The sequence below is a fragment of the Heterocephalus glaber genome, unplaced genomic scaffold (assembly GCF_053883595.1).
Source record: "Heterocephalus glaber isolate CG9 unplaced genomic scaffold, H.glaber_assembly_v1.0 deba00001497, whole genome shotgun sequence".
Lineage (NCBI taxonomy): Eukaryota > Metazoa > Chordata > Mammalia > Rodentia > Bathyergidae > Heterocephalus > Heterocephalus glaber.
The window spans coordinates 38,652,201-38,666,811 of record NW_028258320.1 but is presented as its reverse complement, the minus strand read 5'-3'; the positions used below and the strand labels follow the sequence as shown (position 1 = coordinate 38,666,811).

General features: G+C 37.8%; 1 protein-coding gene and 1 pseudogene across 2 annotated transcripts in view; both read right to left on the bottom strand.

Moving 5' to 3' along the window:
- Positions 1 to 14,611, bottom strand: part of Ifit3 (interferon induced protein with tetratricopeptide repeats 3) — a 72,701-nt gene that overhangs the window by 8,721 nt on the left and 49,369 nt on the right. Inside the window, exon 1 of one of the 2 annotated variants that reach the window (XM_004838477.3) lies at positions 8,586 to 9,002. The exons of the other annotated variant lie outside the window; for it this stretch is intronic. Coding sequence (XP_004838534.1) covers positions 8,586 to 8,590 — 5 coding nt within the window. The 5' untranslated portion in view covers positions 8,591 to 9,002. Of the gene's footprint in view, positions 1 to 8,585; positions 9,003 to 14,611 lie in introns of those variants that run through there. 2 annotated transcript variants of the gene reach the window in all.
- LOC147825647 (protein Spindly pseudogene) lies at positions 2,466 to 8,579 on the bottom strand (annotated as a pseudogene).

Sequence of the window (14,611 nt, the reverse complement as noted above, 5' to 3'; positions counted from 1 at the left end):
AACAAAAACAAAAACAAAAACAGTGTTGGAAGACGTTTAGTGCCTAATTTTAAGACTTCTTCTAAAGCTACAGTAATCAAGGCAGTGTTGATGTAAGGAAAGACATGTAGATCATTGGAATAAAACAGAGAATCTAGAAATAGAACAACACATATATGGTCCACTGAGTTTTGAAAGATTATTTAACATTAGCATTTTATAGAATATAAACTCAATTCAAGAGCAGAGGAAGAGATAATGTTTTCAGCAAATGGTACTAGAACACCTGGTATCTGTATATAAAAAATTAACCTCAACCCTTTTTTTCCATACATGAAAATAACTTGAAGGGATTTATGAACCTAAATAAGAAAGCTTAAAAGTATAAAACTTTAAGAAGAAATTATAAGGGAAAATATTTATGAATTCAGGGTAGGCAAGAACTACCTAGGATACAAAAGACATGATGTATAAAAGAAAAAAATTGATAAATGAGATTCCATCAAAATTTAGAACTTTAAATGACATCATTAAAATGAAAAGTAGTCCTTAAACAGACCATATTTACAATGCATATAACCTATGACCAGAATACATAAAGAATTCTTAGAGCTCATTAATAGACAACTCAATTAAAATGTAGACATAAGATGATAAATAGCCAGTATAGCACAAGGAAAGGTGTGCAACTCTAGAATCAGAAAAATACTAATCAGTACAATAACAAGATTGAATTATACACTCATTAGGGAGATGAAGTTAAAAGTTTTAAAAGCCTTGTCATGACTTTTTCTTTTTGTTGGATTCTCCCCCTTTGTGTTTAATTTGTCACGCCCAATGGATTCATTCTGCTGGGTTTCCTGGGGTTGTGATCCTCATTGTCTTTTCCTAGGGTATTGTCTAAAATTTTTTGGAGTGCCAGTTTGATATTCATGAAGTTCCTGAGGTGCTCTTTATCATGAAAGTATCTTATTTCTCCATCAATTTTGAAAGATAATTTTGCAGGGTACATTAATCTGGGTTGGAGGCTGTTTTCCTTTAGGGCTTGAAATACATCACTCCAAGCTCTTCTTGCCTTGAGGGTTTGCCTTGAGAAGTCTGCTGTGATTCTGATGGGCTTTCCTTTGTATGTGATTTGTTTCTTTTCTCTCACTGCTTGTAGAATTTTATTCTTCTGCTGGATTTCTGGAATCCTAACTATTATATGCCTATGTGTAGATTTGTTTTGATTAAGGCTAGCTGGAGTCCTATATGCCTCACTTATCTGTATGTCAAGCTCTTTTCCCCTGCTTGGGAAGTTTTCTGGCATTATTTCTGTGAAGAGATTTTTTATGTCATCTGCACTCTCTCATGTTTCTTCATTGGGCCCAGTCAGTCTTATGTTATTCTTCTTTGCATCGTCTAGCAGATGTTGGATTGATTTCTTGTGTTTCCTTACAATTTTAAAGCAATTTTTCTTTTCCTCCTCACTAATTGCAATCTTATCTTCTATATGTGAAATTCTATCCTCACATTGGTTCATTCTGCTGCACAGACTTTTGATGGAGTTTTTAATCTCTTGAAAATCTATTTGTATCTGTTTTATGGATTCCATTTGTTTCCTATGTTGAGATTCCATCATGTTCCTCAGATCCTCTATTTTTTATCTGTGTCCTCTCTAGATTTATTAATCATGTCTTGCACCATGATCAAAATATTTGCTGTTACCTGAGAAATTATTTCTGATTTCATTTTTCCCAGATCCCTCTTTTGTTGCCAGTTGAAAGAGTCCAGGTGGTTGAGTATCAGATTGTTCCATCTCATTTCCCTTTGGGGTTGCTGTAGGTGATCTGGAACTCTGTTTTTGAGGCTTGTTTATGTGTTTTCTCATTTCCATGGGGGGGGGTGCTTCTGGTGCACATGCAGCTCACCTTCTCTGCCCTAGGAGCCTGGGATGGCAGCGGGGGAGCTTCCTTCTGGGTGCTGGGACTGGCTGAGCTTCTCTCAAGGTAGAACACTTGAAGATATTGGTGTAGGAAAAAATTTCATGAACAAAACCTCAGTTGCACATGAACTAGCACAAAGAATCAACAAGTGGTATCTCTTCTTATTAAAAAGCTTCTGTACTGCAAGAGAAACCTTCAACAGCATAAAGATACTACCCATAATTTGGGAAAAAATTTGTTTTTTTTTAACTATTGGAATTTTATTTTAAATTTCTAAATTATATTTCATATGCTTGACTCATAAACTAAATCATGTATATGAATACAGAAATGAATGCAGGTGCTTTAAACATGAACAAAATTCTGCTACTATATATCTGTCTCTATATCTACATATATGCATATATATACATATATATCTATATATATCCATATATATACATATATACATATATACCTATATATGCATGATATATACATATATATCTATATATATACATATATAGATAAATATCTCTCTCTATATATACATATAGATATAGAGACAGATATATAGCCAAATTTCCTATTTTTACAACACTGAAAAACTAAGTAAGAAAGTACATAGGAAAATATAATGATTTCAGTGTTCTCTTTTCAAATATATGGCTTTGAATGGAGCTTACTTAAGTGTTCACATGACTTTAAAAATCCAGATACAATGCAGTCAATAGATTTATATGAATTGTAACAGTTTATTCACTGTGATTCATAGAAGCTCCATGAAGGCTCATCAATTTAAGAATCTCTTCGGTTTAGAATCACAACCAAATTTTCAGCACTTGGTCAAAGAATCCTAAAAATGCCAGGACGGAGGAATGGGTAGGTGCCAGTAATCCACGAGGAGGTGTCCTTCAGATAAGGACAATCTTCACTAAGCAAGTAGTAGCTCACTTTTATCAAAGAGAAGTCTTTATTGCTGAGGGCACTGGGTCTCTGGAGTTGATTTGGAGGATACATATAGAATAGGATGTGATTTCTTACAAGATTCCTTTTCCAGTTTGCTTGTAGCTTCTTTCCCTTCTTTGGCTTCTGTCTGAAGCTTTGCTTCAGCAGCTAACCTGGGAGAGTGAAGCGTATTTCCACTTCTTTTGCTTAAGGCCTCAGCGTCAGCTGGAACATCTATGAGCTTCACACATTTCTTTTCTTTCTTCAGCTGTATATCCATGGGAAGATTTTTGTGAGGAGAAAAAGAGGCTATGGGTATGTTGGTAGAAATCAGTTTTTCTAACTGCAAGTTGGCATCTTCTAAATTATTAGGGCAGGACTGTGCCTCCTCTTTCTGAGGTGGGAATCTAGGAACTTCTTCCCCATCAGCATTGTTGGCACACACATCTTTAGGGATGGTTATATCCATAGGTAGCACCTCACGCCTCTTCTTAAGTACAGGCACTTCAGTTTTCTCTTCAGGTTCATACTTCAGCTTTAATTCATCTAGTTTAGCTCTCAGTTTCATATTTTCACTTTCTGAAAGATGTAGGCATCTTTCATTTGCAAAAAGTTTTCGCTCAATATCCAGGGTTCGCTGGCTTTCAAATAATGCTTTCATTCGCTGTATAGACAATTCACCTTTGGTGCTTTCGTTTTCTTTGTTTAAGTTATCAAGTTTTAGCTGAAGTAAATCTGTATAGAAGGTTTTGTCTTCTAGAACACCAGAATCGCCTGGCATGGAAGGCTTAGATTCCATACTTTCATATAAATTCTTAAATTTCTCCAGATTTCTAATTTCACCTAAAAGATGTTTTATTTCACCATTCTTCTGCTCCAACATGGCAAACAACCATTCTTGCTGCTCAAATTCAGTCTGAGATTCTTTCATCTGTAGCAATGTGGAAATCTGCAGCTTCATTCTTTGCATCTGTTCTGTATTAAATGCATTCTGCTTCTTTAGTGACTGATACTTGACTTTCATACTTATAAGCTGGCGTTCCATTGCTGCCCTTCGATCTTCCACCTCTGCAAACAAAGAGTTGCCTTTGCTCTTGGGATCCAAGGCTTGCTGGAGTGTCTGATTCAGCTGCACCTGAAGATCTTGATTTTCTACACGAGCTTTCTCTAAGGCATTATAGTAAGAAACTGCTTCTTTCTCCCGCTCTTCTTTCTCTTCTTTAAGCCGGTCTACCTGGCACATTAAGTTATTGCTAAGACTTTCAAGTTGTTCTTGTCTGTACTGTAATTCATTAACTTCTTCTTTGAGGGTGGTCTTCATACTTTCCATTTCAGTCAGCTCGATCTGAGCATCTCCGAAGACATGCTTTCATGTACACGCTCAGACATTATCCGTATTTCCTCTGACTTATGCACCAGGAGTTCCTTCTGGTGATCTGCTTTGCGCTTCAATTGCTTTTCACTAAGCCTAGCTTCATCTAACTCCACTTTCAGTTTTTCTAACTTATTTTTTAGTTCATTCATTTCTGGTCCATGGCTTCTACTCAACTGCTCTTCTAATTGCTCCAGCTGCACTTTCTGTTGTTTAATAGCTTCACATTCACAGTTCAAACTTTCTAACATTCGACTCTTGAGTTCAACCTCTCTCTGAAGAGTATATTTTTCTTGTTCATAATTCTCAGTCATAGTCATCATTTCATTACGATATTTATCCAATTGATTCTGCAGCTCATTCTGGCTCTCTAGCAGTTGTAAACCATACTGTGCAGCTGTTAATCGCTCTTTTTCAACCTCTTTAAGCTTGCTTCGAAGATCTGCAATTACATCTGCCTCCATGTTCTTTTCCTATTTTTAGCCTACTCTCTCCTCACTCTTTCCTCTAGCTGCAGCAGCCTGTGGCTTCAGGTGAGCGCTGCTCCGGATGCCCAGATTCGCTAACCCTACCGCACCAAAGAAACACCCTCCCATTCATTCCGCGAGTCTCCGGAAAGCGCCGGGGCTTTTTGGGAAAAAATTTTTGCCAGCTGTTCCTCAGACAAAAGTCTACTGTCTACAATGTATAAAGAACTAAAAAAAAAAAAAAATCAAACCTCCCAAATTTAAAGATCCAATCCCAAAATTGGCACCTGAAATGAACAGACATTTCTCAGACAAAGAAGTAGATATATCAAATAACTACATGAAAAAATGTTCAACATCACTGGTCATTCAAGAGATGCAAATGAAAACAACACTGAGATTCCACCTCACCCCGGAAAGAATGGCTGCTATCATGAAATTAGCCAATAAGAAATGATGGTAGGGCTGTGGGGAAAGAGGAACATTTCTCCATTGTTGGTGGGAGTGCAGACTGGTGCAACCACTGTGGAAATCAGTATGGAGATACCTCAGAAATCTAGGATTAGAGGCCCCATTTTACCCAGCTATTCCCCTGCAGGGTATCTTCCTAAAAGAATGAAAAGAATCATACCATAGTGATACATGTGCACTCATGTTCATAGAGGCACAATTTGTAATAGCTAAAACTTGGACATAGCCCAGTTGCCCATCAACTGGAGACTGGATAACTGGATAAAGAAAATATGTTTTAAAAAAAAATAAAATGGAGTACTACTCAGCCACAAAGAATGAGAAATTAGAGATATTTATAGCTAAATGGATGTACATTGAGGGGATACACTTAAGTGAAATAAATAGGACACACATGTGTAAATACCAAATAGTTTATCTAGTGTGAGAAACTGAAAGTGAAAATAAGGACTAAAAGGTATAATAGATAAATGTAAAACAGGAAAAAATGTGCAAAGGGGAAGGGGAAATGGGAGGTGTAGGAGAAAGGAAAGAAGGGAATGGAATTAACATGAGAAAATGAAAAAATGGAAACAAAATCTTTGTAAATAGAGAGGGGTGGAGGGGTTGAAGGTAGGGCAAGAGAATGGGGAAATAATAAGAATCAAGATATATTATGTAAAGGTACAAATCTCCAATGATGAATGTCATTGTATTGTACACCTAAAATGTACCAGTAAAATTAATTTAAAAACCACATTTTGAGAGAATGTTACATATTCTCCCTATTTGTAGTTCACAGGAAATTCTAGAATGTCAGTAAGAAGATGGCTCAGGTAAATATATTACCCAGAGCAAAACTTAGAAGCAAAACTTCAAGATCAGTGTGACTTCATCATGACATGGATTTTTTGCATTGCTGAACTAACCATTAACATATTTGCTGAGAGGTGATCATGTAATAAAATAATTCAACAAAATCCATAAGCCTCTGATTTAGTCTTTCTCAAATACAAGAAACTAAAGGACTTGGACCTAGTTTAGTTTCCTCCAGGAGCTAGCCTTAAGAAGATTATGCCTGAAAAATTTAGAGCATGCTTCCCTGTAGGTACTCTCATTAAACTCCAGTCTCTTCTCTACTCCTGGTTCCCACTTGCCTCAGTCCTTAGGCTTCCTCCTGGGCAAGCAGAAAGTGCCACAGAAATAAAAATGCATGGGTGGGTAAGTCAGCTTTATGATTGAAATGGACAAATCCCTATTTAATCTCTAAGCAAGCAATGGAAGACAGTATTTGAGCAAATATAACAGGGACTTGGAGGCTGCCTTGCTAAAAGCACTGACTCTTTACTTGGACCTACAGGTATTGCTTGGTAAAAAGTAGGACAGAAGCTTGGAACCTTTGCTTTCATTTTGTATCTGTCTTTTTTGGTACCTTAAACTTTGGGTCATATTCCTGCTAAGGTCTGCACATAGACATGTTAATCATTAAGGACTGTCTGTCTAAAAAGTGGTAATACAAGATTGATTAGTCTTGAATTCACTTAACCTCTTTCATCCTTCATCAAGCCTGAAGACACCAAAATAAGAGCAGCTAAGATATTTTCAGGATTCCAGGAACAGCGAGTCTTCCAGGCAGATCACCCATGTTGAGAGTGCCCTCCTAAATAGGAGAAACCATCTCAGGTTGGGAACCAGATTGCCCCCCAAGCAATGATGATTTTCCCTGCAGAACCTGGCAGAACCAGACCTGACCTAATGATGAACCAGATCACAGCTTGACCAAGGCTGCTTCACTGTGCATACTTCTTGCCCTGTGTTTTTGTTCCTTCCTCTATATAAACCCAAAGGTCCTGTCAGCACCACCAAGACACACTGTGTCTTAGGGTGCTAGTCTTCCTGCTCCCCCATGTGGTCACACTAAGAAACACCTTTCTTGTTTCATCAGTGCTCATGTCTCTAACTGGACTCTCAGGGAGGCTGGAGGAGGCAGAAGCTGGTCTGTTGGAATCCCCATGATTCAGGCCTAGGACTCTGATAACAGAAATTGTAAAAGCAGCTTTCTCAGTGGGAGCCTGGAGGACTCTCACAGATGGCAGTTGTCTGGTGATTTCCCCCTTTGGTAATGTTTGGCACTGCTGGAGAAGAGAAGAGCAACCTGGCTCTGGCCCTACAGAACACCCTGATGTGGGCTTCAGGCCAGCATATTCCACAGGGTCCCCCTCAGGCCTCCTGGGATAAAGGCTCTAGACACACCTGAGCAGAAGACATTGCAAAACCTCTTGTGAATGCTTCCTATCAAAGTGCTGGGTAGGGTCTGGCTTTCTGTTCAACCTACTCATACAGACACAGTTGCCATCACTCTTGTCCAGGAGCCCATTATGTAGAAAAGGTAACCTGACGCACCTGACAGTGAATTTCTTTCACTCATCCCATCCCCAAACATGGCCTTGCAGAGCATATGCAAGTTCTTGGGGCTAAAGTGGGACAGCTAGTGTTTATTACCTCCCTCAGTGCATAGCTAATAGGATCCCCAGGAAATCGACTGACCCCCTCAGTTCTTCTCTATAGGTCTTTTGTGGGAAAAGAGTTATTTTTTTCTCTTAGTTTCCCTGGAGGCTGTACAATGCAGAACTCTCAACAGGTCTATGTGCTTTTTTAAAAATCAAGTTTACTGAGATTATACTTACATACCACAAAATACACCCATTTTAAGGTACAGTTTGATAAGCCCTGACAAATGTTTACACCCTTGTGAACATATAGACTATTCCTGTCATTCAGAGAGATTACTTTGTGTCTTGCTACTTTATCCACACCATCTTTAGGCAAACACTGGTCAGCGTTCTATCACTAAGAAATTAGACCTGTATTATATCAGAGTTTAAATAGTTATATTTTTGAGAAGCAATTTTTTTCTGCTGCTCACAGGAGTCAACACAGTGAAAAAAATTTTAAACTTTGTTTTTTTATAAAAGATAAAAGTTAAAATGCTCATCTCTTGAAATTGTTTCTTACACTTCTAACCTTGAAAAAAGCAAACATTTCAGTTCTACATGAGTTGAGTGTGCCATACTGATTCCATCTTCAACAGTCTGCCAAAATAAATGTTTCTAAAAATCACAAGAAAAAAAAATCTCTGGCTTGTCATTTCAAATAACACAGTGATCTAGCTTTGAATCACAAACTTTGTGCCCATGTGGAGCTAACCCTTCCTTTCTAGCCTCCTCCTCATTCTACCTAACAACTCCATCCAGTGAGCAGTTCTGGGAACTTAAGGATCCTGAGCATGCACACCAGGAAAAAACCACAGAAAGAAAAAAACCAAATCAACAAACAACTGATAAAAGTCCCCAGGGATACAAGTATGTTGAATCTGTAATTCAGGAACCTCTTCGTATAGTAAGAAGCTCAGTTTACAATGTGTATTCCAGAACAAGAGCAGTTAAGCATTCCTGTTTCACTAACCTCATAGCTGCAGTCTGCTTCTCAGCTGTTCCAAAAAGCTGCAGACCAGACTGATTTGCTCTTCAGAAATCTTCCTGATCTGCTTGCAGTAAATATTGAAGAGACTATATAGTGAGGGGATAGGGGCCAGGCCAAATGTACCAGCTGATGCATTCTCTGGGTTTCTAAATAATTGCCTGTTTGAAAGGAAAAGGAAACTGGAAAGTGAAACTAATTTAAAATCAGTGAGAGAAGGAAAACCAAACCCAACATTTAGAACTAATAAGGCTCAGCCACAGCACACTGAGAGTCTGAGATTGCAAACTGTGACTCCGAGATTGCAGCATATGATGAGAAAGCACATATTGGCATCAGACCTTTAATCCTAGAGGGCCCAGGAAACTGCATTTTTTTTTTTTTTTGGTGCTGGGGATCAAACTCAGGTCCTTGCGCTTGCGCAGCAGGTGGCAAAACCACTGAGCTAAATCCCCGGCCCTTGGAAAGTACATTTTTAATAAGGTCTCTAGGAGCTTCTGATACAGGTGCTTCTGCAACCACACGAGGGAAAGACTGTTCCAAAATATTTTTGCCAGAGAAAAATCATAGTTTTTTCCAGTAAATTTACCAGTATGAGACAATTTGCATGCAGAGATTCAGATTTAATTCTCTCTGTTCATGTTACTAGCTCTGAACTTCTCTAGGAATCATATCCCTAACCCTAAATGTACCTTTTATCCTACACTAAGGATAGGAAGCCAAACACTAGAGAAATCTCTGAGTAGATTAGCTCTCTGAGGCAGTCATTTAATTTACTCAGCTCTAAATGGGAAATTGTGATAAATGTATTGTTTAATGGATGAATAATGATTTTGTATATTTATGCTTTTAGTACAGTTAGAAACAAAGGAGCTGGGTGAGTCACTCCCTTCCCTTTAACAGCACCCTGCTGTTAAAGTCATTCCTGCTTCCAATATCCTAAGAGAGGTAGAAAATAAAATAATGAAAGCCTAGGAGATTGTCAATATCCCATGCCAGAGCACAAGCTCCATGAGAGATTCAGTGGGAGCTACAAAAAGCAGAGGTGTGTGGTTTTTAAATTCTGAAAGCCTGAGTTATCGGCCCTCTTTTCCCCCTTTTCCTGTTGCTCCTGCTACCTTTTCCTGGATGCATTACTTTTCTATTGATCTGGCACCTTCCTTGGTCTGTGTTACACTTCTGTTGGCATAGACTTGCCATGAACCCAACTTTTCGTAATCTTCAAAAAATATGGTTGCTTACTACTTACTATTGTATGTATCCATGGCAATTTTCTCCTTACTGTACACAAGAAGCTGTGCTATTATTGGCCCATTCAACTGTAACATTTTGAGCTTTGAAGAAATAATGTTATCCTAAGAGATTTAAAAACAATTATAATATTTCCCAACTATTAGGCAAAAATCCATAAAACCCTAGGGCATAGAATTCCCACGGCTGATTTAGTGATGAAAGAATCCTTAGATAGGAGTAAGACTACCATGGACCCTCGAGCTATGACCAGCCTCAAATACAAACAACTTGGGTTACAACCAAAATTTTAGCTTTAACTTACAACCAGATAAGCTTTAACTTACTTGAAAACTTAGGGTCTTCAGTTACAACCCAAATGCTGGTCTTTCTTGTGTGTGATTAATAACAAATCCTGGGCCAATGTCTCTCTAAGGACACTGAGATCTGCCTGGAAGAAAGTGTGGCCTAAAATTACACATAAGAGAGACTCTGAAGGCTGTGTAGAGGAGCCTGAGCCTTCAATTGACCTTGTGGTTGATGACAGTGTCACTAAGCAGACTTGGCCTTGCAGATAGACAGTGGTGATGCTGAGGAACTAGTGGAGGAACACTCAGAGGAATTGTCTACAGAGGAACTTCAGCAACTTCTTGCTGAGCAATAGAGAGGCAGCTGAGGAGCTTTCTGAAGAGGAGGGGGGTATCAACAATCAGTGTAGCAAAGTTCTTCTTTTGAAATAAGGTAAATCCTGAAAAAATGTACAGAGCTACAAATATTTGCAGAGAAGATCCACCCAGACAGAAACAGCCAATGGTTGCATTCACTTGCTTAATGACAATGTCATGTTGTACTACAGAACAGTGTTTAAAAATACAGAAACAGACAACCTTAGAGCAGTTTTTAGTTCTGAAAAGGTTGGAACCAAGTGAGCTGGAAGGTGTTCCTAGTTAAAAGGTGCTTTTTTGGGAGCTTTGGAATGTATCATAGGTATTTCCATTATTTCTTAAGGGAAAAATAGTCTTGACTTGGAACCAACTTGAGTTACAGCCAGCCCTCACAAATGAACTGAGTTCATAAGTCAAGGGTCCACTTGTACTTTTGTCCTGAGGCTACACACAGCAGAGATGCTTCAGTAGCAGAACTGGCCTAATATAGAGTTTTTCCAACAACAGAGTTTCACATGATATTCAATTTCAGAGATTGTATTTCTACTCCATGAAAATAGCCTGAACTTGCCCAGGCTTATAATTATAATTATTTTACTTAACAATTTGTTATTTTGTTAATAATAAAATACTATATCTTTATAAAAGATATGAATACCATCCTTATGTCACTGGCTAGCAAAGTTCCTTGTAATAACGGAAACTAATATTGAAATAAGGGTATGAACTTACGGGCAAAGCTTTAATTAGAAGGTAAGAGGAAATGAAGGGGGGAGGGGTTACCCAGACAAAAGACAATAACAGAACATAGGAAAAGGTCTTCAGTTTGAGAAACTGAACAGGGCAAAGGTCAGCAGAATGACTCAGAGCAAGTGAATCAGAGTGACTGCAAGTAAAGGACCCCCAGGGCCAGTTTTATGGAGCACTAATGGGCTGGGATCCAGTCACACAATATCTCAGTCTTGGTTTCTCAGCTCCAGAAGAGTTCTCATGACTTGAGGGGCAATTCAGTCATGGGAGGCGACCATAGATTTAGGATACTGATTTCTGGGTGTAGCTCTTATCCTGGTGTTCTCAGTCTTGTGGGATAGTATGATAAGCTAGGTCAATTTAATAAGCCTTGTTTTGCCAACTTTCAGGGAGATCTTCCCTAAATGACTAATATGCCTATACGCAGAACTGACCCAGAGTTTTATAAAATGAAGGTCAAGCTTTATTCTATGTTTATCTATTGGGCATCTATAGGCATAAGTGAAGAGTCCTTGTATATCTCAGCAGAAAATACAGATCATGCTTTTAATGAGTAACAAGTTAAGAGCCCAGGCAATTTGTTTGTCTTTTGTCTCTATACCAGACTCTGACTAGGTTAGCTGGAATGAGGCAAGAAGTGCCTTTCCTTTTGGCCTGTGCTTTTGAAGGCTCCATTTATCACAGACAAAAAACATATACATGTTTAAAGAATATATGAATTTCTAGGTCCGGGGATTTAGCTCAGTGGTTTCTCCTCCTGCTGCGCAAGCGTAAGGACCTGAGTTCGATCCCTGGTACCAAAAAAAAAAAAAAGAATATATGAAACTCTATTACTTAGAATTAAGGGCTTAACTTGGCACAATGGGACTTGAAACTTTAAATATTCAGTCCAAAGAGAACTTATCCCTACCATTTGCCTTCTATGTTCAGATAAAAAAAAATTGTATCTTGAACATTTGTTCATTGTGAGGGTGCTGATGCTAGAGACATACTCTGCTTTGGAGTGTATATATATATTTCTCTCTCTCTCTATATAGCTATCTATATATACATATAAAAATAAATATATATATACATATATAAATATTCTGCCAAAAAAAGTATGCATACTTCAGGAAAAGAAAAAAGTATGTTTTTTTTCAACATATGGTGTTACCCTTGTATGGGAGGGGGCCCTAGAGAATGTTGCATATCCCAGAAAATCCACTTAGAGAAAAAATTGAAAATACATGTGCAGCAATCTGAATGACCAAGGTTTCCCATGCAGCAGTTTGCTGTACTAGTAAATGTCTGGAAGCCAATGGTCACCAGTTGAGACTGCACTCAAATTCCCTGCCTTGTCTGGCCTATGACCTCATTCTTGGGGGTACACTAGATTTCATCTGATTCCATCAGGGGTAGCTATTTTATCTGAAATGGGATAAACAGATTTTTCCTTGGAATTTTTAATCAGAAAGGAGTGATTCTATAAAGTGTTAAATTATTGCATTAACATAAAAGATAGAATAATCTGGGAAGGCTTTTTCTTTTCTGTTTTGTACACAGAGATGGAAAGTCATCTCTAGAAAGGGAAACTTGAAGAAAGAACTTATAGGGAGGAGGTAGAAGAAGAGGGGGAAGGGGGAAGGGTGAAGAGAGAGAAGAAGAACAAAGCATCCCAAGGTCCAGTGTGTGGAAAATGTTCAGATATGAGAATTTTATTCTTGGACATTTTATTTACCTGTGATTCACATAGCCAATGTCTCCTTAGGGAATATATGCTTGGACTCATCAGATTGACAAAATATAAAAGGCAGATAAAATTCAGTATTTGTGAGGATGCTAGAAATGTATGTCTCATATGTTTCTGGTGGAAATAATGAATTGCTCTTTAATATCTAGACAAATTAACTAGCTATCTAAAACATTTACAAAAATATTTTCACATTTAAAGTTTTTCTAGTAAATTTTAAGTTTCCTTAATCAAAAATTAAATGATCATATTTCATAATTTTATAACAATTTTTTAAGCTGCAACTTAAAATGTGCTTTAAGCAGCATATTTTATTTCACTAAGCCCAAAAATGTATGTGTAAATTTGAGTTGCTAGAGCAACATTTTATGGCAGATTACTATGTTAAGTTAAAAAATGGGAAAGAGGAAAATGGTAAGCTCAGCTGTTTACAACTCATATCACCGAGTCTCTGCTCTGTAATATTTTTAAATCAAATGCAAAACATAAGTTGGCTCAATTCTTTGGGATATCCAGGATACTAGAGAGGTAGCAGAAAGTTTTTCTAAATGTTCTTAATTGTATTAAATCTGTGTAAACTTTTTGAGGACAATGTGTAGGATTCTGAAGAATCTAAGAAATTTTCATGCTCAGAGTAGAATTTACTTTTTATTTTAAAAATTTATCCAATTCAGGAATGGAAGAAACTCAAGCCCATTATATTTCTAGCAGTTAAGACATAAACCAAGTCCCTAGGGTTGATATATATCATTTGTTTGTGTGGTAACCTCATTTGCAATAACAGCCTGAATACTGCTATTAAATATTAAAGAAAAGCAGAACTGTTTGGAATTTGGTTTCACAAGCTTTCGGCAAATCTTGCCCCTGATTTCTTTTCTGGTCTTAAATCCTATATCTAGATAGTTAAAGAAGATGCCATAGACTGAGATTTCCTTTCTTATATTTTCAAACATAGGCACACCTAAGGATTTTAGTCATTCTTCCTCTATGCAGTCTCCCAAAAAGATGTAGATTTACCAGTACTGGGGCACCCGCACTGTAAAGTATAGTAAATTTTCTTACCTAGTTAGTCTAACTTAGTTCCTTTTCCAAAACAGGTGATGTGGGAAATGATAGAGGAAGGGAGGAAACAGCAAAGTATGGTCTGTAGTTGTAACCCACAGTCCCCAGATTGGTATCCTAGGTTGATTTTGCATGGTAGGGATCCTGATGCAAGTTTCACCTGTGTATATATGATCAGGATTTTAACTCTTCCAGGTTCCAGCCTCCCAAGATGCCTGATGTGTTAATCAACTGACATGAGGTGAGGAAAAGCATGAGAGTATATTATCATTCAGTATGTTATCCTCAGGCACTGAGTTCAGGAGAAAAAGAAACAAGAAAGGTTAAGGAATCTTTTAACTGAGAAATAGTAAGTAATCCTTGAAACAAAGATGGAGATGAGAGAAATTCTCACTGCTTCATTTGTGCAAATATACCTAGAGCATCTTTTGGAGAGTGATCAGTACTTGGAAAGTGACAATCAAAGAGGAATGGTGAAATGTATTGAAGCAGTTTGGGGGGCAGTGGGCATTGATGGTGTGGGTGCTGGAGGAATACAACCAACAAACAAAATCAGATGAGATAATTCTGAC